Source organism: Calidris pugnax, unplaced genomic scaffold (assembly GCF_001431845.1).
Source record: "Calidris pugnax isolate Ruff unplaced genomic scaffold, ASM143184v1 scaffold271, whole genome shotgun sequence".
Classification (NCBI taxonomy): Eukaryota; Metazoa; Chordata; class Aves; order Charadriiformes; family Scolopacidae; genus Calidris; species Calidris pugnax.
This window is the reverse complement of record NW_015091003.1, coordinates 1036408-1058536: the sequence shown is the minus strand read 5'-3', so window position 1 is coordinate 1058536 and position 22129 is coordinate 1036408. Positions and strand designations below refer to the sequence as shown.

At 40.4% G+C, this 22129-nt stretch overlaps 1 protein-coding gene across 1 annotated transcript; it reads left to right on the top strand.

The window, feature by feature from the left end:
• Positions 1 to 65: 65 nt before the first annotated feature.
• On the top strand, positions 66 to 22074 carry RRH (retinal pigment epithelium-derived rhodopsin homolog). The gene is made up of 8 exons (XM_014955587.1): positions 66 to 1477; positions 5191 to 5362; positions 13256 to 13446; positions 15410 to 15509; positions 15907 to 16060; positions 16423 to 16591; positions 19830 to 20008; positions 21025 to 22074. The coding sequence occupies exons 2-8, from the start codon at positions 5221 to 5223 to the stop codon at positions 21128 to 21130; spliced, it is 1041 nt and encodes a 346-aa protein (XP_014811073.1). The 5' UTR covers positions 66 to 1477; positions 5191 to 5220; the 3' UTR covers positions 21131 to 22074.
• The last annotated feature ends 55 nt before the right edge of the window (positions 22075 to 22129 follow it).

Sequence of the window (22129 nt, the reverse complement as noted above, 5' to 3'; positions counted from 1 at the left end):
TATGATTAGTGAGCCCATCATGGGGCTCCTCTGCACACACTGCTTTCAGTTAAGTATTGCTTAAAAAAGACACAAAAAAAGCTGCACAAGTCTTTGGTCTCTTTAATGGGATGCATTATGAGGGTTGTTGAAAAGCTAGTAACTGCCTCCTCTTAAGGATGGAGAAGAACAGAGTGCCTCTCTATTCTTCAGCTGTGGAAATAAAGTAAGAATTATTTTATTCCCTGAATTTCATCCAGAGCCAGGAGTCCATTCACAGACTGTCGTACCAAGCGCTCTTGAAAGGGATCTGTAGAATAATCTACATGAAAGTATTTTGAACATCTTGTTCAATGTGGAAAGAAGTACGTTTCAGAACTGATCATACTGTTATACTTGTTAATTAACGAATGCAATAGCAGGCAAATGAGTTATATTAGCCTTATGTTTAACAAAGAAACGGGTAATTTGTCAGTGCCAGGATTGGACAGTAACTAGTCATCTGAACCAGTTTGAATAGTCTCTGGAGCAAAACTTGAAACAAGGGAGCAAAACAAATGTCCAAGAGTTCAGTGAAGTCTGAACAGATGCTGCGCAAGATAACAGATTAAAATGTTCTTAAGTCTTAAAAATGCAAACCAAAAAACACTGGAATTTGTGCTAGATCTGCTTTTGTGAGAAGAAACTGAGTCCCCTGTTCAACCGCAGCACAATCAGGAATGGAGGGATATGGATTGTTTTTCTGATATTGCTACAGACTTGGCTTTACCCAGGTCAGTTAAATCCAGACCTCTGAAGATGTTTAGACTTTTGTTGCTGTGGATTGCCAGGTCTAAGCGAGTTAGGGCTCTGACTTGAGGCATTGTAGAATTGCCCTTCAGACAAAATCCTATGGAAGACGTTGGATCTCTGGCACACCACGTGGCAGTTGAACAACACCAACCTGCAGTGGCGCTGGACCTGTCACTACTTTTGTCATACTTGTAATTGCACCCTCTGCTGTGTTGTATTTCTTCACTGATGCTTCAGTAGCTGGATCTGGGTAGCCGAGTTAGATCTTTCCTTATTCTTCTGGCTTTGGAAGACTGATACAACACAGTCCTCACTCATACACCTCTGCTTTGCTATTCACACTGCATGCTTTAGGGACATATTTTCTCCCAGGATATCAGAAGACTTTGCTGCCATCACCTTTACATTTCACGATGTGACAGCTGGTGTTTCAATTCCATGAAGTACTGTCTTGCAGCCGAGGGCAAGAAGCCTATGCTTTGATTCTCACAGCAGATGGAGCAGTGAGTCAGCCTGAAGCTGTTGCAAGGCCAAAGCAAAGACTTTTCTGTTTGTGTGCAGAGGAGATTAAGAACAATATCCATTGCAGCTTTAGAGGGAAGATTGGCCTCTTGATTGCAATCCCAGCTGAGAAATGCGTGAGGAGCATTATGGCATGCCCGACGGATACAAACAACGTTGGATGGGATTAACACAAATATCCAGGGTAAATTTACAATCTTGGATTTTTGTGGAGGTTGCAGGATGTTCAGATGCTGATGGAAGAACGTCCTAGTGATCAGGTGTGGAATGAGCTGCCATATGAGGATGTGGTATCTGGAGATGTGGTGATGTCTTCCCTCCCTTTCTTCTGGAGAATAATGGTGTTCAGTTGTGGCAGGACCCATCCTATCCCTGTTCTGCCTTCTCTGTGCCATGGCATGACCCTGCCCTTCTTATGCAAGTAATTGCATTAATATAATATTAATAGATGAAAATTCAGCGTCTTAAAAAAATTAAGACAACGTGTCTTGTCTACAGTGTAATGCTGCGATGAACTAAAATACAGGTTCCCTAATTTTATATGTCTCCTCCATCCCTACCTTGAACTTTTAATTCGAATCTTACCTGTGATCCTGTCACCGTGCTCCTCATCCTCGTAAGTGAACGGTTTGAGTTTTGTGTATGAGCTTGCAGATACCCGAGGCTTTTTCTGCAGTCAAGAGGAAAGGTGGGCTCCCCAGCCCCCTGGCAGAAATGTCAGTGGCACTGTAGGCTCTCAATGGCACTTTGGTGCACACCTTTTAAAAATGGCAGCTGGTAAATCACTCGTGTCAGATTGCTTAGAAGTATTTACGAAACCTTCAGCCTTTTGTGCTTCCACACTAAAATTCTGATTATTTTTTTTTTTCTATGTGGGATCTACTTTGTGTTGCAAAGCTTAAATTGTTACCCGTTGAGAATGGCTTTAGTGCCCCTGGGTTTCTTTTTTCTCCTTGTGTTTTGTGGAATTGTTGGGCTAGAATGCTTCAATATGGCCCATAGATTTGCCATGTTGCTTTGACAGAAATTTGATGAAGTCCAGAAAATAATTGGGCTATTTTAATGTATTATGTCTGCAGCACTGGCTGTTGAAGAACAGAAAGGATTTTCTCTAGCAGAGACACTAAGCTACGGATGTTTGCCTCAAGCAATGCTGGATAGTCACAGACACACCGCTGCAAAGGTGTTTGCAGTTGTGCAAAGCATTGTCTTGGCAAGAAACCACATCATCCCCTTTTAAAAAAAAAAAACAACATAGCTACGACATGAAGTATGGCAAGTAAAAAAGCTTTGCTGATTCATATCTTTTTCAGGGTGTTTCCTTCAGTCAGCTGAGAATCTCTTTAGTTCAGAGTGAAGCTTTTCTAATCAACAGTTTAAATATAGTAAAAGTTTCAGGGGGAAGGAGTAATTGATTAATTTATTTTCCATTGGGGATGAAGCATTTGCATGTTCTGAAAATAAGATTAAAGGGAAGTTCTGCATTATAGAGGCCTCTGGTGTTGATGTGCTTAATAAACGTGGGAGGGTTTGGTTTTGTTCTGGTTTTTTTTAGCGGTTACCACTGGAAATAGGAAAGAGGTTTTGTTTGGTTTGTTGGTTTGTTGGGTTTTTTTTAATTTTTAAATTCAAACGGTAAGTTTCTCTACTCTTATCACTTGTGGATTAAAGTACACTTGAACATAACTGGAAGCAACTTGCCAAACCTTGTGATGAGTTTTGCATTGCCCCGTATCTATACAGACACTTACAAACTGGAGAATGGACTTGAATAGAAATTGCATTTTGTTGCTACTGATCTGCAACAAGCAGGAAGGAAAAACATCACTTGAGGTTCTGTAGAGCCCTGTTGACACAAGTGATAATGTCTGTTATTGGAGGGTAAAAACAGCCTGAGGTTTTTTATTTTTATTTTTTTTTCTTATGCCATGCCAGTATTAAAAAGCAATGTGATAAGCCATGTTGTATCTGGCTTAGGAGCTGTGGTTCCAGCTTTCTGGATTATTTGTGTACTTTAAGTCTTTGCTTCATCTTTATTGGCTTTGTTCTAGAAAAGATTACTTTTAGGTTAATGGTAAGTAATGTCTGCCTTTAATTTTGACTTTTTTCTCGCAATTCCTGTTGCTGTAAAATTAGCCAAATGTAAAAGAAGAGGAGATGGAGAAAATGTGATGGTACATAGGATGGACTGCACATATTAGAAAATTGCATTTTGACCAACAAGTATGTATAAAGTCTATATGGTCTCATTAACTGCTCCTCTAGGTCTGGAATCCTATCTGAATATAAATACTAATGCTTTGCTTTCCCGAGACATTCAGCATTTCAAACTCTGGCTTCTGTGGAAGCTGCAAGATCTGAGATGCTATTGAAAATCTTGCCAAAGTTTCAGGGGAGGAAAGCAAAGAGATCAAATTATCACTCTCCTTTTCTCTCTGGAGGCAGTACTGTGGGGCATTAGGGAAGTGGCTTCATTGCCAAACAGATCATCTTTCCTTTCAGAACCCTCCCACCCTGTTCCTGCCTAATCCTCTTCTGACAGGAAAAATGCTGTAATAACACAAGTACCCGGAGAATTTTTAAGAATGAATGTAGATCTGTGGCATTAAAGAAAGTGTTTGCTGGTAGAACATGGTGACACGTGCTCATCTGTAGTAACGACGACTAAATGTCATGGAAAATCTTCTTACCTTGAGATGCAGTTGGGTGAAAGACGCAGGATGTCTGAGGCGTGGGAGGGAATGCTCTGTGACTGTTCCATGGATTAGAGAAGGGAGAGCTCTTCAGGTATCCTTCCTTTCTATGGGATGGCCTTATTCCTTGATGACACCCCTGTCACTACACCTTATTGCTGCTCAGAAGACACAGCCCGAGCCTAGGAGCTGCCTGTGAACCACAGGCAACTGAAGCACCACTGGTTGCTCTCATCCTTCTCACTTTTATACCCAGTATGAAACTGTACCAAAAACTGGTGGGAAACACCTTTGATAGACTTCAAAGTATGTATCAGCTTATACTGAGACTGTATATAAGCCCTTTGGGCAAGGGTTTATTGCAGCTACTATTTATGCAGGATTTTGTAAAAGATGTTTATTTTGGTGGGCCGCTACCTCAACATTGAAGAGAAGAAAATGTGAGCTTCTGCTTCTTGAGGTTTTGGAAAATGCCTAATACTTTTCTGTCCAGTAACATGCTTAGGAAAAATTGCCCAAAATAAGCTTATGTGTGTGTGTTTGGGAGAGGGAGGGTGTTCAGACTTTTCAACAATCAATTCAATATTCAACAATCATTTTCTGTAGACTGGGCTATTTTAAAAATGTAGCAGTTGAGTTTTCTGAAAGTCATGCTTCACTTCAGAAAATACTAGACTGTGTTATTCTTGTGTCTGTGTCAGCTTCAGAGTTTAAATCATACTAAGAATCTTGAAGAAGCGGGTTTTTAAGGATTTGAAGGGGTGGACTTTAGAGTAAGCGTATCCTGCTTTTTAAAGAAATTTATGTTGGTGTCTTTACGTTGTGCTGTGGTTTTGTGTGTTTGCTGTGATGATGGGAATTACTTCCAAACCAGGCTGATGACCAACTGACCTGAGCCAACTTTTGTTGAGGTTTCCGAAGCGTTGCACAAGAGGTTTGAAGGAGAAAGTTTGGGGGCATGTGACAGTTAATCTCTTTAGCAGTAAGAATGAAGTTTAAGCATACTTTTGGAAATGTACTCAGTTCTGTGCTGCTCTTTGTTTTAATTAACAATCTCCTGCATAGATTGGGAGTGTAAACTTCTTTGCACTTTAGTCCAGTTAAATCGTGCTTGGAGGCTGTCAGTGGTGGGGGGAACTCACCCCACCTCCCTTTTTTTTTTTTTAAATTGTTCCGTTGAATAATGAAACAATTTGCCTGACAGGGTTTTGTTGTTTCGTCGTCCTGATGAATTATGGCAGAGGACAGAGGACAGTCTCTTTTGCCCAAAATGCATTGGAATGATTCATCCAATTCCTCAGGAGGTGGCAACGAAGCTCATTCAGCCTTTACACAGACTGAACACAACATAGTCGCAGCTTACTTAATAACAGCAGGTATGGGCACTGGAAAATTGTTCTGTAACTTTTTCAAAATAGAACTGTAGATCTGAATGCTCATTTTTGTGTAGTAACAGTGATGGCATTTCATTTTCTATTACACAAATATCTGTTGGCTTTTCTCCATAGCTTACTGACGAGCTGGCAATCGGCAGGGTGACTGAAGTGTGCAGAAACATCTGAAGCGTGCAGAAACATCTAAGTTTTCTGCTCTATATTTGAAGGCAGTGTTGTGTCTCGAAAAAAAAAAAATATATATATTTTGTTGATACGTAATTATAGAAGAGAGTGAGAATTAATTTCTGCCAGCTTGCAAAAGAGCTGAAAATAGGACATAGCTGTCACATCTTGCATTTTTCTACGATGCTCTCAAAGCTATCTTGAGATTTCTCCTGGGCCACATGTTCATAGTAATATATGTGTAGTCTGAGCATGTGAGCGGGTGTCTGTTGGGGGGATGTAAGGGGAAGGGTTGGAATGTGACTTGGAGGGAGGGAGCTGGTCATTAATCAGAGAAGAGCAGACTCCAGTTGCAGCTGTATTTTTTACCGATGACACATGTTAGAAGAAGCACGCTGGAAGGCTTGACATCGTGTTCATTCCCTGTGACTGCAGTGGCTTTTGGCTAAAATGGAATGATTATGAAATTATTATTATTTTTCCCTTGAAAACGTTCTCATTGTTATAACCACAACTGAGTCAGTGATGTTTTTCTGCAGCATTGAGTGCTATAGCAATGAAATATCAACTTGACCAAAACCTGAAACATACCGTGTTTAAAAACAGATTTTCTATGCCTTTATTATGGAAAATTAAATCAGTTTATAGATCCTTTATTCATAAACTGTACCATACATTTTCTATGTTATAATAAGCTTTTAAAATACTTCAAAATATTAACATACCTCAGGTTTATATGAAATAGTATTGAAGATAGTCACGTTTTATTGAGCATATCTGTTTGAAATGGTATCAAATTGCTATTCTGGTATAGAGGGTATTTTTGAATGCAAAGGCAGTAATTTCAGCTTTTTAGAGAAATTGGTAGAAGAGCTACACAGATCAATAGACTTATTAAGAAGCTGTAGAGATGGATGATGGTCATGTATTGGAAGGCTAGATACAGTCTGCAGTACTACCACACTATTTCAAGGTAGCTGAACCTATTAAGGGCTGCAAATATGCATGATACTTGTTATATTTTAATTAAAATTGATTACATTGTATGTAACAAGATGGTCTTTTCGGATACTTTGACTACCTGGTGTTAGAGATCAAAGTTATCATAGGTAATCAATGGGATTAGCTAGAGTCAACCCAGATCTTCTTCCTTAATCTTGCGTGGAAATTAAATGTCTTTGGAAAAAAAAAAAGTTGGATTACTTTCTGGTGACTTTTTTTTGTTTTCTTTTTTTTTTTCCTTATTATAATTGAGGGAGTCTAGTAAATCTTTCACCTGTAGCTTGGACTTTGCTTTTGTAATGAGGAAAGTTTTTGACAGTAAGGTCTATAACATCTTTGAAAGTATAATTGTTTGCTTTGCAAACACCTTACTGCAGCAAATCTCACATCTGGAAAATTTAAGCTGTGTTAATAAGCAGATGTCTGAGAAGAATAAAGTCCAGCACTCATCATTATGCTGCTTTTTTAAAGGTTTGAATTCTTTTCCCCTTTGCTTTCTGAGGAAGAGGAAATTGTTAAGTACTGCAGTCTAAGGTGGTCAGTATATTCATTTTAGTGATGACAACAGGGATACTTGGGCTGCAGGGAGCAATACTGAGTCATGGATATCCTTCAGCTTATAATGGTGAAATGCTCTGGTATCATTTAAAAATGCCAACTTCCATGTTAAACACAGATCTAACTGTCATTGTTTTGATGCCACTACCCATCTGTCTTGCTTAACTCTGGCAGGGCTTGTATTTGCATTTGGTCTGCCCTTAGTTTTCATTGCTTCCCTGTGAAGAAGGAAAATAAGAAATTTTTCTGCTCTTTATCATGTCATGAGGTTTTTATCTTCATCCTCACAAAACTGCAAGGTTTAGTTAAAGAAATACGGTAATAGTCATCTAACCCTATGATGTTTCACAGGCCAAGGGGCCACATCCATGTGCTTCTTCTGAATGACACGAGCTCATCCCAGCTGATGATTTCACGTTACTGAAAGTCGTGGGCTTGGTCTACACTCACTGCCCTCTAAATCGTAGAATCATTTGGGTTGGAAAAGACCTTTAAGATGATTAATCGAGTCCAACCATTAACCCAAGTCCACCACTAAACCGTGTCCCTAAGTGCCACATCTACAAATCTTTTAAACACCTCCAGGGATGATGACTCAACCCCTTCCCTGGGCAGCCTTTTCTAATGCTTGACAGCCCTTTTGGTGAAGAAATTTTTCCCAATTTTCCAACTAAACCTCCCCTGGTGCAACTTGAATCCATTTCCTCTTGTGCTATTTCTAGCTTTTCCCAATTTTCCAACTAAACCTCCCCTGCTGCAACTTGAATCCATTTCCTCTTATCCTATTGCTAGCTACTTGGGAGAAGAGACTGTCCCCCACCTCTCTACACCCTTCTTTCAGGTAGTTGTAGAGCACAAGAAGGTCTCCCCTCAGCCTCCTTTTCTCCAGGCTGAACAATCCAGGCTCCCTCAGCCGCTCTTCATAGGACTTGTTCTCTAGACCCTTCGCCAGCTTTGTTGGGCACTGCTAAACTGCGGCCTGGAGAGACTGTTCTTTTACTTGACTTGATTCTCAGAAACAGAGAAAAGAGCATTTCTTGAATCTATATGTTTTTTTTCTGACTTTGTTCAAGATGGAGTCCATCTTCTTTCTTAGATTTTGCTCCCAGCAACATTTTTTTTCTCTATTATTAATTTATTTTAGTGTTTTTTTTTTATTTTGAAAGAATATAAGCTTTGCAATTTTCACCTTCTCTTCCCTGGTTTGGTTTGGTTCCTTCCTGCCTTACCCCTTCATTTTAAGATTGGGATCTTAAGATTCGGCACAGAATTTAAGTGTGTCTATCAGGATCCCTCCTTCACCCTGAGGAAATAAGTTTACAATCCTGTTATTTCTGATTTTGTTCTTGGTAGCTGTAATATCTGTCAGAGCATGCCTCATAAGAAGCTTGTACCATTTTATAAACTTGTAATTCTATTTTGCTCCCTCTCTCCCAAGAGATGACTTGCTACCTGTCAATGGGAGAGCTGGCAAGTACTTCTGCTGTGGTGTGGGTTTCAGATCAGATCCCCATCTCCCTGCTTTTGTTCCTTTTAGGGGCTCTCACAGCATCGCAGGGTGATTTCTGAAATGTGTGAATATATGAATATGACAGCTGATGGCATCGATGTGGTTATGCACCTCCAACATTGCCTGTAATGTAATTTTATGTACTGAGCAGGAGACTTGCACCTGAGAACAAACATGCTTGGTGGTTTTAAAAAGAGGATGGAAAGAGAGATAGCTAGGAACTAATTATAATTTTGGCTCATTGGATTTTAAAATTACTGAATCTGTTAAGAGAGTTTCTGTGGTGTGGGAGAGTGGTACTGATTAATAAAATGTTGCAGTCAAACTCCTTATGTAAGTTTCAAGTATAATTTAAAAAGTACCATACTGAGTTACATAATTGAAAAGGAGGAACGCCATAAAAGCTGAAGAATTGGTGTTGTCCCTAGTGTCCGTTATCCTAAGTATCACCATTGTTATATTTTATGTAAGTTATGATTGCACTGGCTTTCCTTCTGCCCGTTTTCCTATCTGTGCTGGTATTAAGGTAGTGGCTCTCGCTGAGCTGTGGTCCAGGTGGTACTCCTGATGTGTGTTCAGCACTAGAAATGTCTGCCCTGGTTTGATGTGCTGGGGTGTGTGCTCGTATTTAGAAATCTATGGATTCCTACAGGACTTTCCATGATTTGAAGGGATTTCCATATCAGTACCAGGTGAAGTCTTCAAAATTGAACTGTAGAGCCGAAGCGCTTGCAACTGATTCTCACCCTCAGGTTTTCTGACCCTGCTGATGGGAGGTTGTTGTTAGAACTGCAGCGTGTTTGTAGGCTGACTGTAAACTGACAGTACAGATTTTTAGCTCTGTGCTGCAGCATTGACAGTGACAGAGGTGGAAGAACATTGTGCAATACTTAAAAACCTTAGTGCCCTTGCCACAGAGGCACGTCAGCTAAAGCTCAGCTGCCGTGTGTCAGGTTTTTGGTGGAGCCAATAAAGGAGCAGAAATCTCATTTCTGCTGGGAATAGAGGAGCAGAAATCCTCTGCATCTTGCAATTTTCACCTTCTCTTCCATGGTTTGGTTTGGTTCCTTCCTGCCTTCCCCCCTTCATTTTAAGATTGGGCTCTTAAGATTTGGCACAGAATTTAAGTGTGTCTATCAGGATCCCTCCTTCACCCTGAGGAAATAAGTTTACAATCCTGTTATTTCTGATTTTGTTCTTGGTAGCTGTAATATCTGTCAGAGCATGCCTCATAAGAAGCTTGTACCATTTTATAAACTTGTAATTCTATTTTGCTCCCTCTCTCCCAAGAGATGACTTGCTACCTGTCAATGGGAGAGCTGGCAAGTACTTCTGCTGTGGTGTGGGTTTCAGATCAGATCCCCATCTCCCTGCTTTTGTTCCTTTTAGGGGCTCTCACAGCATCGCAGGGTGATTTCTGAAATGTGTGAATATATGAATATGACAGCTGATGGCATCGATGTGGTTATGCACCTCCAACATTGCCTGTAATGTAATTTTATGTACTGAGCAGGAGACTTGCACCTGAGAACAAACATGCTTGGTGGTTTTAAAAAGAGGATGGAAAGAGAGATAGCTAGGAACTAATTATAATTTTGGCTCATTGGATTTTAAAATTACTGAATCTGTTAAGAGAGTTTCTGTGGTGTGGGAGAGTGGTACTGATTAATAAAATGTTGCAGTCAAACTCCTTATGTAAGTTTCAAGTATAATTTAAAAAGTACCATACTGAGTTACATAATTGAAAAGGAGGAACGCCATAAAAGCTGAAGAATTGGTGTTGTCCCTAGTGTCCGTTATCCTAAGTATCACCATTGTTATATTTTATGTAAGTTATGATTGCACTGGCTTTCCTTCTGCCCGTTTTCCTATCTGTGCTGGTATTAAGGTAGTGGCTCTCGCTGAGCTGTGGTCCAGGTGGTACTCCTGATGTGTGTTCAGCACTAGAAATGTCTGCCCTGGTTTGATGTGCTGGGGTGTGTGCTCGTATTTAGAAATCTATGGATTCCTACAGGACTTTCCATGATTTGAAGGGATTTCCATATCAGTACCAGGTGAAGTCTTCAAAATTGAGCTGTAGAGCCGAAGCGCTTGCAACTGATTCTCACCCTCAGGTTTTCTGACCCTGCTGATGGGAGGTTGTTGTTAGAACTGCAGCGTGTTTGTAGGCTGACTGTAAACTGACAGTACAGATTTTTAGCTCTGTGCTGCAGCATTGACAGTGACAGAGGTGGAAGAACATTGTGCAATACTTAAAAACCTTAGTGCCCTTGCCACAGAGGCACGTCAGCCAAAGCTCAGCTGCCGTGTGTCAGGTTTTTGGTGGAGCCAATAGAGGAGCAGAAATCCCATCAGTGGGGGTGATGGATTGCCAGGGGACTGGAGCAGGATGGGCAGTGGCTGTGAAAGAAGATGGGTCTGCTTTTGGAAGTCCACATTCAGTATGACAGCCGTTCACTCAAGCTCCTTACAGAATTATGCCTCAGAGTGGTGATGGTGGAAACTATAGTATTTTTAAATAAATTAAAAAAAAAAATATTCTGGGGGCATTTCCATGGATAATGTGTTGTTGGACTTCTACCAAAAGTAACATTCCACTATGCACTTGTAATTTAAGGTGCCCAGGCTATACCAGTATCCATAAATTAAAAAAAAATATTTTGGGGGCATTTCCATGGATAATGTGTTGTTGGACTTCTACTGAAATAACATTCCACTATGCACTTGTAATTTAAGGTGCCTGGGCTATACAAGTGTTTGTAAGTTTAGGATTTGGTTCAGGGGTACTGTAACAGCCATGCCAGACTAGGGGATCTATGAACAACTTACAAATTTCTGTTGTTCCTTACAAGTTAATTTTTTTTAATGACTACGTTTGCTTGAACGTGTTGGAATTCTCCATTTTATTGATAAGAGCTGTAAGTCCTTCTCTGACAAGGTTCAAGGGGGAGTTTTTAACCTGATTAGCTGTTTATTAGTAGTGGGTTAGTAAAAGTTGAGAAGATGGGAGTTTGTTCTGGATATCTCTGCAACAGGCTACAGTCTGAAGAGATTAAAACCACAACAAACCAACCCCCTGTTTTGAAGGAGTGCCATGTGAAGTGGCCAAGAGCCATGCGGTGGGACTTAGCTAAGAAGGAGGAACAGAAGGAGAAAAGAAAGAGCTGGAGGTTTTCATATAGGTCACCAGGATCAGGAAAAGTGCACTGATGCACAGGGTCCTGAGGAGCATCCTGGGCACCTCGAAGAGCATTAAGTCCAAAGCAAATTTCAGAGGGGTCGGACGTGAAGTGAGGTGAATGTACATTTTAACTTTATTACTGTATTTCTTTATTACAGTGGCTACAGTCTGAAGAGATTAAAACCACAACAAACCAACCCCCTGTTTTGAAGGAATGCCATGTAAAGTGGCCAAGAGCCATGTGGTGGGACTTAGCTAGGAAGGAGGAACAGAAGGAGAAAAGAAAGAGCTGGAGGTTTTCATATAGGTCACCAGGATCAGGAAAAGTGCACTGATGCACAGGGTCCTGAGGAGCATCCTGGGCACCTCGAAGAGCATTAAGTCCAAAGCAAATTTCAGAGGGGTCGGACGTGAAGTGAGGTGAATGTACATTTTAACTTTATTACTGTATTTCTTTATTACAGTTCTTTGTCCACTGCCTATTTCTTGTGTTGGCTAACAATAGACTTCAGACACAGCTGAAGTCAAGCCAGACCAAAGAGGTTTAAAAATACACAGTTAGTGAGGCAGGAATGAGTCCAGTGCAGAGCTGGACTTTTACCCTGGCTTTTACTCAGCTCTAGAGCTTGTCACGGGTGGAGGAAATAGCTCTGGTGCAGTTCCAGCCATGGCAGTGTGGCAGGCTGTGAGGGTCACGGAATCATGGAATTGTCAGAGTTGGATGGGACCTTCTAGAGACCATCCAGTCCAACTCCCCTGCCAAAGCAGGGGTGCCCAGAGCACATCACTCAGGACGGCATCCAGGCGGGGTTTGAGGATCTCCAGAGAAGGGGACTCCACAGCCTCCACCAGACTGCTTGACAAGGCCTAGAACATACAATTTGCAGCAACCTGAGCCCACTCTGACGCTGGCAAAGAATTGGGACCTCATGAGCAGAGAGGGGAGTTAGTCTGGCTGGGATAGTGGGAGCATAGTCAAAGCTTATATATTCTTTTTGCCCAGGATTATTGCCTGAATGCACAGTGGAAACTCTCCACTGAGAAAGGAAGATCTCAGGTGGTGGCAGGGACCTTCTGCTAGACCAGGTGAATCATAAGCCTTGCTTATTTTAACCAGTCACCATTTTTTTTGCTGTGGAAGACAGCACTGTACTCTGTGGCTGGAGTGTTTGAATTGTAGTCTCAGATGCTTTGGAATTTGTGCTGTGCTTGTTGTCATTGCATGAGAAGTCCCAGGTTCAGCAAAACACTCCACCTCTGGCCCTTAGTGAAGTTGCCTCATTGCAAAAGCTTTTCTGTGTCTGTCCTCTTTGCAAAATTGCATTTGACTGAAAATAGAGCTTGTTTGGGATATTACAATGCTTGTTTAGATATTACCGTGGGCTGCATTTTCTTCTCCATGTATATTAGTGGCTGGTGTGCATCTTTTTTTAAAGAGTCCCTTTTTCTGTTTCTGCAGGAGTGATAAGCATTTTCAGTAACATTGTTGTGTTGGGCATCTTCGTTAAGTACAAAGAGCTGCGGACGGCAACCAACGCGATTATTATCAACTTGGCTTTTACTGACATTGGTGTCAGTGGCATTGGTTACCCCATGTCTGCTGCCTCAGACCTGCATGGAAGCTGGAAATTCGGACATACGGGATGCCAGGTATTGCAGTTCAGTCTGAGAGAAAGTTCTGAGCGCTTCAAAGCAAACAGAGGAATAAGTAGTAGCCCTATTTGATATTAGTACGTTCAAGAGGTAAGATGGAGATGCAAAAAACTTGACTCTAGACCTGCAGCTGATGTTCTGTAATGTCAACGGTTTCTGGATGTAGGGTTTTGTGTGAATGTCATAATAAACTTTTATTTATAATCTGAAAACATTAAAATGTAACCTTATATATATCAACTAGAGATTTTAAAATAGCTTTAAGGCGGCTTAGGAAATTAAATCCCCAAATGAAAAAGGTTACAGCAGCGCATGCACGTTTGGTGGCTTATTTGATAGTTAAAAGACTTCGGGTCTGGCTGCTGTTTTGATTACGAGCTTGACAGATCTTAGTGAGCTCTGCTTGGAAAATACATGTTCTTTTGGATGGGACTATTAGGTTATCCAAAATGAAGGCTATTGGTCTCTATTAAAGATTTAGCCTAGTTTTTATAACTGTTTTTAAAAATAGACCGACTGAAGAAGTATGCTTCCATAACAGAGAGATGGTGCCCTTCACTCACTGGGTACTGTGATTTAAATCTACTTTTTTAAAAGACTGTTGGGCTTAAGCGCCCAGGAAAATGAGTAGTAATGTGAAGGCATATACTGAAAATGTGACTCAAGGGAAAGATTAGCAACCCTGTACACTGTGGATCTTTATATACACTGTGATTTCAAGCTCAAAGTTCAGTCACAGTTTGGCAGGAAGCCTCACTTTTAACATCTTCGAATCTAGACTGTCTTGCAGTGAGTTGATGTGAAATCTCACTACCCATGCTTTGGGAGGTGAGATCACTTGAAGCACATCTCGTGTCAACCTAAACCAAATGAGTCCTGTGAACTGAGATGGTTGAATGTCACCTGGTTCTATTATAACCGGTGATGGCATGTGGGCTGGCATGGGGCTCTAAATTTCTGGGGTGCTAGTGGCAACACAGCCCTCCCAGTCATCCTTCCTGGCCAGATGTATTTGGATCATGTTGGGATTGCAGCGTATGTCACTCTGTGCAGTTGATCTGACACATGTCAAAATGGGGCCTAACAGGGAAAATCATAGAATCATAGAATGGTTAGAGTTGGAAGGGATCTTACAGATCATCTAGTTCCAACCCCCCTGCCCTGGGCAGGGACACCTCCCACCAGACCAGGTTGCTCCAAGCCCCATCCAGCCTGGCCTTGAACCCCTCCAGGGATGGGGCAGCCACAGCTTCTCTGGGCAACCTGTTCCAGTGTCTCACCATCCTCACAGGAAAGAATTTCTTTCTGGTATCTAATCTAAATCTCCCCTTTTTCAATTTAAAACCATTACCCCTTGTCCTGTCACTGCACTTCCTGACAAAGAGTCCCTCCCCAGCTCTCCTGTAGCTCCCTTCAGATATTGGAAGGCTGATATAAGGTCTCCCCGGAGCCTTCTCTTCTCCAGGCTGAACAACCCCAGCTCTCAAAAATTAGTGTACCATAACTATAAAATAAGTGTAGTGATACAAAAGAGGAAAGAGTGACAATTCATGACCTCACATTTGCTAAAGCCATAACTTTTTTGATTAATCAAATTCTCTTCAGGTTTCTTAAACATATATTGAAAACATGAATTGCCCCCCCACAAACCTCTTTATCTCTGAATCTCAACATTTACTCATTGAATTATGGTGTTTGTTTGCTGCTTAGACTATTGTCTTTAGGATTTCTGATGTGCACACAAGCAGGTTGCTTTTGAAATGTTTAATTTTAAATGAGCCAGCTCCAAATTGCCTGTGTTGAATTATTTCCTCCAGTACCTTGCTTCTGGAAGAGAACACTGGCTGAATGTAATGTATTGTAGTGCCTTCATTTCAGTCCACAAATTTGTGCTTGTACCTTTGAAAGATTTCTCAGAAAGGATTCTATTTGTCTGTTTGTTTGTTTGTTTTAATTTCAGATCTATGCTGCCTTAAATATCTTTTTTGGGATGGCCAGTATTGGTTTGCTTACTGTTGTTGCAGTCGACCGTTATCTGACAATCTGCAGGCCTGATATAGGTACTGTACTTATGGTCAAAAATGGTTCCGTGTTGTGCTTCTGTGAATTACAAATCTAATTGCTTTGTTTTCTCGTGAATGATTCCCTAATTACAGTGCTGGGCATAGTTTGAATTTAGGGCATGATCCTACAGGACTTGGTTAACTAAGTTATCCGGCTGGCATGGATGGTACTGCTCGTGAAAGTGAAAATCTCAGAATTAGGCTGTTATTCTGTTAATAAGGTGTGTTTTGCTGTCTGTTTCCAGTCTGTAGAGGGCCACATCCATATACAGAACCACATGAAAAACCTCTGGTTGTGGGAGGTTTTGGCCAGTGTCAAGCCAGTGTGTGCCTCTAATGTTGTGTTCAACGCAAAAGATGACAACCATTTGTGACTGTGTGTGCTTGGCCACAGGGAGAAGAATGACCACCCGAAGCTATGCCGCTCTGATCCTTGCTGCTTGGATAAATGCTGTCTTTTGGGCTTCCATGCCTACTGTAGGCTGGGCTAGCTATGCTCCGGATCCGACTGGAGCAACGTGCACAGTAAATTGGAGGAAAAATGATGTGTAAGATTCCCCTTCGCCCTTTGTTTTAAATTCTCTGTCTCATTGAAGGCTAAGGTTGTTTAATTCACCACTGTATAAGCATAACTTCTTTCTGAAGTATGAAACCTAATTTATAAAATAAATTTTAAAGCGATAGAAATATATAGAGCAAGTCTAGGAAAAATCACAGGAATTGAGTCATACTTGAAAACTGCAAGACTTATAGTTGCTAATAAAAAAAAATGAAGGCTAAAGAAAATTTTCCTAATTCTTTAAAAGCTTGTTTTACAATTTCATAATCAAATCACAGTATCAAATTCTTTAGTAACTTTTCCTGGATGGCTATTTGTAAGTTCCTGTGTTTTGTTTTTCTGTCTTATCAGGTCCTTTGTTTCCTTCACAATGAGTGTAATTGCTGTTAATTTTGTTGTACCCTTAACAGTCATGTTTTACTGTTATTACAATGTTTCCCGGACAATGAAACAATACGCCAGCAGTAAATGCCTGGAGAGCATCAACGTAGATTGGTCTGACCAAGTAGATGTCACCAAGGTATGGTAAATGAGGGCATATTTTGTTTTAAGCATATTCTTTTGCGTTAAAGTCTTGGGGGCAAAGGAACAGTGCAGCCTTTTAAGCGTTTCTGTTTCTTACATTCCCACCTTTTCCTTTTGTACTAAAATATTAACTGAAATTTAGCCACGGTGAAAACTCTTGGCTTGACTTAAACACTAGATTCTTTACTTTTTAGCCTAATACTCTTTCCAGATGAGTTGCTAGTTTGAAGACTGGGAACAATGTGAATTTTCCTTGCCTCTGCCCTCTGTCATTACATGGAAATGTATCTCAGAGATGTAGCAGGAGGACTTTTTGTGTCTGCAGAGTCCCTAGGCTTGCTGCTAGGTTCACAGATGTATCTGGTCTGAAATGGATTGGTCAGCTCTGATTTGAACCAAAGCATTTCCAAGCTCCCAAGCTGTGTGATTCTGATCCCTTGTTCTTTTCAGTCTGTTGAGCTTATCTCCTTCTTACATAAAGGGTAGCAAACGTGAGTTATGGCATAAAATGATACATCCTGCCTGGAAGGTTGACATTCTTTTAATATATAAAAGTCCTCGAGGAAGCATGAAGTTCACTAGCTCCTTTGATTTTGCGTAAAGATATGATTGGGCATGATAAAAGAATGGGAGAGATTTGGGCAGAAGAGTGTGTACCTATGCTTTTGAATTACTTATCCATGCAAGCTTAAGGGCACTCGGAAAACTTTCTCATTGCTGGATTTTGAAAAATGGTATTTTTACCTCAAAATAATAATTTGAGAATTTTGCCCTTCTGAGGAGCTCCCAGAATGCTTGAAACTGAGGATTCGGTTACAAATTTAGACTCACATGTGTAAAGAAAATGCATTTTTTCTGTTTTGCAGTTGAAGACACTGAGTTATATTTATAAAAAAAAAACACCAAACCATAAAAAAAAAAAAAAACAACCAAGATTGAAGCTTCATAGCTAAGCAGTATAGACACTGAGTTATATTTATAAAAAAAAAACCCACCAAACAATAAAAAAAAACAAACAACCAAGATTGAAGCTTTAGAGCTAAGCAGTAACCTTCTTTGGAATTGGACTGCTTGCTTTTTCACAAGTTAGCATCTTCTAAGCTTTCTACGCACCAAACTGACCTCTAAGTGAAAGGGTTCTTTCTTTGCATTATTGTCAACAGGTGTTCTGTTTTGTATTTAAATAGGAATCCTCTGTGGAGAGAGCCACAGCTTGTACACTGGTTATGCTCTAGAACAGCTCATACAAAGCAGACATTTACTTCTTGTTTCTCATTTTGTTCATCACTGAAAGACTCAATAAGGGTACAGGTAAACAACAGTAGGGAATCCTGTATATACAAAGAGCCCTGCAGTTTTGTTTGGTTTTGTAGTGATTTTGTTTTGTCCTCTTGATTAATTTGGGATTTCCATTCCAGATTCACATCCCAGACAAAAGCCAGAAAATTCTTTCCTGGTTGATTCCTCTCCTGCTCTCCCAGTACCCCCAGTTTGTCGCTGTTCAGTTTGGGCTGTGGCGTGGTGTGTTCTGGGGTGTGAGCCCCAAGATGTCCAGGCTGTTCTCTCTGGCAGGCAGGCAGAGGAGACACAACTGCTCAGATATCTCCTCAGTTTAACGTTTGAACACGGTGATCATGCTTCATTAAACCAAGCAGATGCTTCTGGGTTCTTTAAGTGTATGCACAGAGCCTTTGTGTCCTGCAACATTTACTTCCTTTTATTTAACTATAACATAGTTAAGCCTTACAACATGTTTTTATTAGGTTAGTTGTTTGGCTTAGATTTTTCTCTCTGTTTGTATTTATTGTTTGTAATAGCATCCCAGACGGACCTATTTTCTAGAATCCTCAGCTCATACAAAGCAGACATTTACTTCTTGTTTCTCATTTTGTTCATCACTGAAAGACTCAATAAGGGTACAGGTAAACAACAGTAGGGAATCCTGTATATACAAAGAGCCCTGCAGTTTTGTTTGGTTTTGTAGTGATTTTGTTTTGTCCTCTTGATTAATTTGGGATTTCCATTCCAGATTCACATCCCAGACAAAAGCCAGAAAATTCTTTCCTGGTTGATTCCTCTCCTGCTCTCCCAGTACCCCCAGTTTGTCGCTGTTCAGTTTGGGCTGTGGCGTGGTGTGTTCTGGGGTGTGAGCCCCAAGATGTCCAGGCTGTTCTCTCTGGCAGGCAGGCAGAGGAGACACAACTGCTCAGATATCTCCTCAGTTTAACGTTTGAACACGGTGATCATGCTTCATTAAACCAAGCAGATGCTTCTGGGTTCTTTAAGTGTATGCACAGAGCCTTTGTGTCCTGCAACATTTACTTCCTTTTATTTAACTATAACATAGTTAAGCCTTACAACATGTTTTTATTAGGTTAGTTGTTTGGCTTAGATTTTTCTCTCTGTTTGTATTTATTGTTTGTAATAGCATCCCAGACGGACCTATTTTCTAGAATCCTTCTGCTTGGGCTGTCCAGGACAGCAAAAAGAGGTTACACTGAAACTTCTTTTTCTTGGTGTGTGTCCCAAGTCTATTTTAAAAAGGGATAGGTAATTCTGAAAGAGAGTTTTATTTCTGGGAAGTGGCTTATCATAGTTTCTCTAGCAAGGTCAGAAAGTAGATTTCAGGTTGTTTACACCTGAACAGAAAACAGAGATGGGAAGCAGTCAAACTAGGGTGGTTTATGTAAAAGTTGGTACCTTCTGCGGCTCAGATGATGTTGATTACCTGATCATTTTTAAATGTAGCATTTTCTTTTCTTAGGAATGGATAGCCATCCTCTGGTGGATGTCAGAGTGCAGCTCTTCAGATATATATGATAACAAAACCAATTATACAACTCGGGTATCTTGCGGTTTGAAGGAGGGGATTTGCTGACAGCTTGCAGTGCATTTCCAGCTCTGAAGTGGTGGTCGTAATTCATGTGTGAAATCCTCTCTGGCCATTTAAACTTTTGATGGACAGATTTTACATAATCAGTAGTGCTGACTATGAAGGAAGGTTTTACATAATGAAATAACAGCATGCCAAAATTAACGGCAGTGTGAGGTACTATTAAATCCCCAGAGTGAGATGTTATTAGAACCTGTCAAAATTTGTCAGGTGTGCTTGTTTACAGCTTGTTATGTGGTTCTGGGTATTTTCACACAGGTGCATGCACTTTTGGGGTTAAGTTACGAGGTCTTCATCTTGAGGTAATACTGGTTATGTGCCTGTTGCTCTTGTTTTACAGATGTCTATTGTGATGATTGTAATGTTCTTGGTGGCGTGGTCTCCATATTCTATTGTGTGTTTATGGTCTTCCTTTGGAGACCCAAGGAAAATTTCTCCTGCAATGGCCATCATAGCTCCTCTATTTGCAAAATCTTCCACATTCTATAATCCCTGCATTTATGTAATTGCAAACAAAAAGTAAGTGCTCCTAATTTAGTAGCAGTCTACCTCATGATTTTAGCGTGTCACGTAACTGTAGTGTGATCATCTCTAGCATATGACAAACTGATCTGTGAAGAGATCAAAGCGTAAACTACTGCTGATTTTCCAAAGATGACCTTTTGGACAGGAAGTCTAAAAGAAATTGTCTTGATCATCATTTTTGAGAATGCATTTATGAAGCTTTCGTAAGACAGTTTTGAACGTCCTTTTGTGGTTCCTCAAAGGGGACTCATTATGGAATTTGGGTTACATCAGCAGTACGCTGGTTTTAATGACTGTGACCCAAATGTGTTGTCAACTTAGTGACATGTAACTTCTGTGGATTTCCTCACTTGATTTGGGATGTGTCATATTCTGATTGATTAAGATGGATTGACACTTTTCGTTAAAGTAAATAAGTGTGTTCTTCTGTTTTGAGGAAGCATATCAAATGTTCTAACCAAGCCAGTGCCTCTGACTGGGAACTGGGTTTTGCAAAGAGGCCTTCTTCCTTTCTCTAGAAGCAGAGCCTGTGATTTCAGCCTAGGCAACCTTACTCTGATCCTGCCGAGTCAATGATCTAACCAAGCCAGAGCCTCTGACTGGGAACTGGGTTTTGCAAAGAGGCACTCTTCCTTTCTCTAAAAGCAGAGCCTGTGATTTCAGTCTAGGCAACCTTATTCTGATCCTGCCAAGTCAATGAAAAAACATCCCTTTATTTTTTTTTTTCCCATTCTATAAGTTTATCTTTGTCGTGGCTATACCCTGTCCTGGGGTAAGCTGCTGTCACCCCTGTTAGAGAAGAAACACTGAACTTAATTGACTTATTCCTGTATGTGGAAGTGAAAAAGGCTCAGGTGCTTTTGAATTCCAAATACACCATTTGTTTATTAAGTTAAGTTCTACTAGAATTGAAAACTGCTGTAATACTTAAGGCCAGCTTACCCAGTTTTTCTTTATATTTGGCTCTCCAGCTAATAATCTTTCTGCTTTCCCTTTTTTGTCCTTTACAGGTTTCGGAGGGCAATCCTGGCAATGGTGCGATGTCAGACAAGACAGGAGATAACTATAAACAATGCCTTGCCCATGAGTGTATCTCAAAGTGCACTGACAGCGTAGAACTCATATCATTTGCCTGCACAAGTTACATGGAAAGGAGTGAAATCTGGGTTCAAGTTAATTAATCTTTTGGAAGATTTATCTTTTGGAATAATAATCTGCCCCAGCCAGCCAGCTGTTTTCTGTTAATCTTTTTAGATAGATTAAAAAAGAAAAAAAAGATAAAATCCACTAAGACTTTAGCTTTTGAGAGTGAGGTTTATTGGCCCAACGTGTCTGTCCCAAACAAAAAAAAAGCTAGTGAAGTGTTCACTGTGACTCCTGCAGGGTTGGACAAGGTGACACAGAGGCAGGGAGGGACTGAAGCAGGTAGTGCTTAGGTTCAGTAATGTAGATTTTGGACCTGTTAAGTCCTTTCATGAATTACTTTCCCTCAACTTCCCATGAAATTTTTCCAGAGTTGAAATACTCTGCATTCTGGCTGTGTGAGTGTATTTCTGTACCAAGTGTCCCTGTTGGTATGCCTTGCAGAGTTCTGTTTCTGTGAGTATGTTAAGATATCAAAATATCTAGCCAAACCCTAGAGAACCTGTTACCAGCTTTTAGGATTTTGAAGGAGTTTCAGGATATTTAATGTATTTTTAAAGTTTCGGCTCACACAACCAAATGAATTTGTAGGAAGAACAGCTTTTGTTTTAGAAGTTTCTAGTACTTGTGACTGCTGAAAATGAGACAAAAAGCACCCTAAAGCTTGACCCTTAGGAGGCACATAAAACCGAGTAAATATTTATGGTCATTTGTCATCATTTCGAAGTCAATCTCATGGTTATATAGGTCTGTTGTGTAATTTTTAAAAAATACCTTTGATGATGTGAGCAATGGTTTTATTCAGGATGGAAGAGATGACTGTGTATAGATCTATTTATGAACGGTCGTATATGCACTCTTGATGATTCTCAGAATTTGAGAATAAATATCTTCTATTATGTATGTATGCACCCGAAGTTTGGCTTTGCAGTGTGTAATTTATTTAAAATATATGTAGGGGTTTTTTGGTAA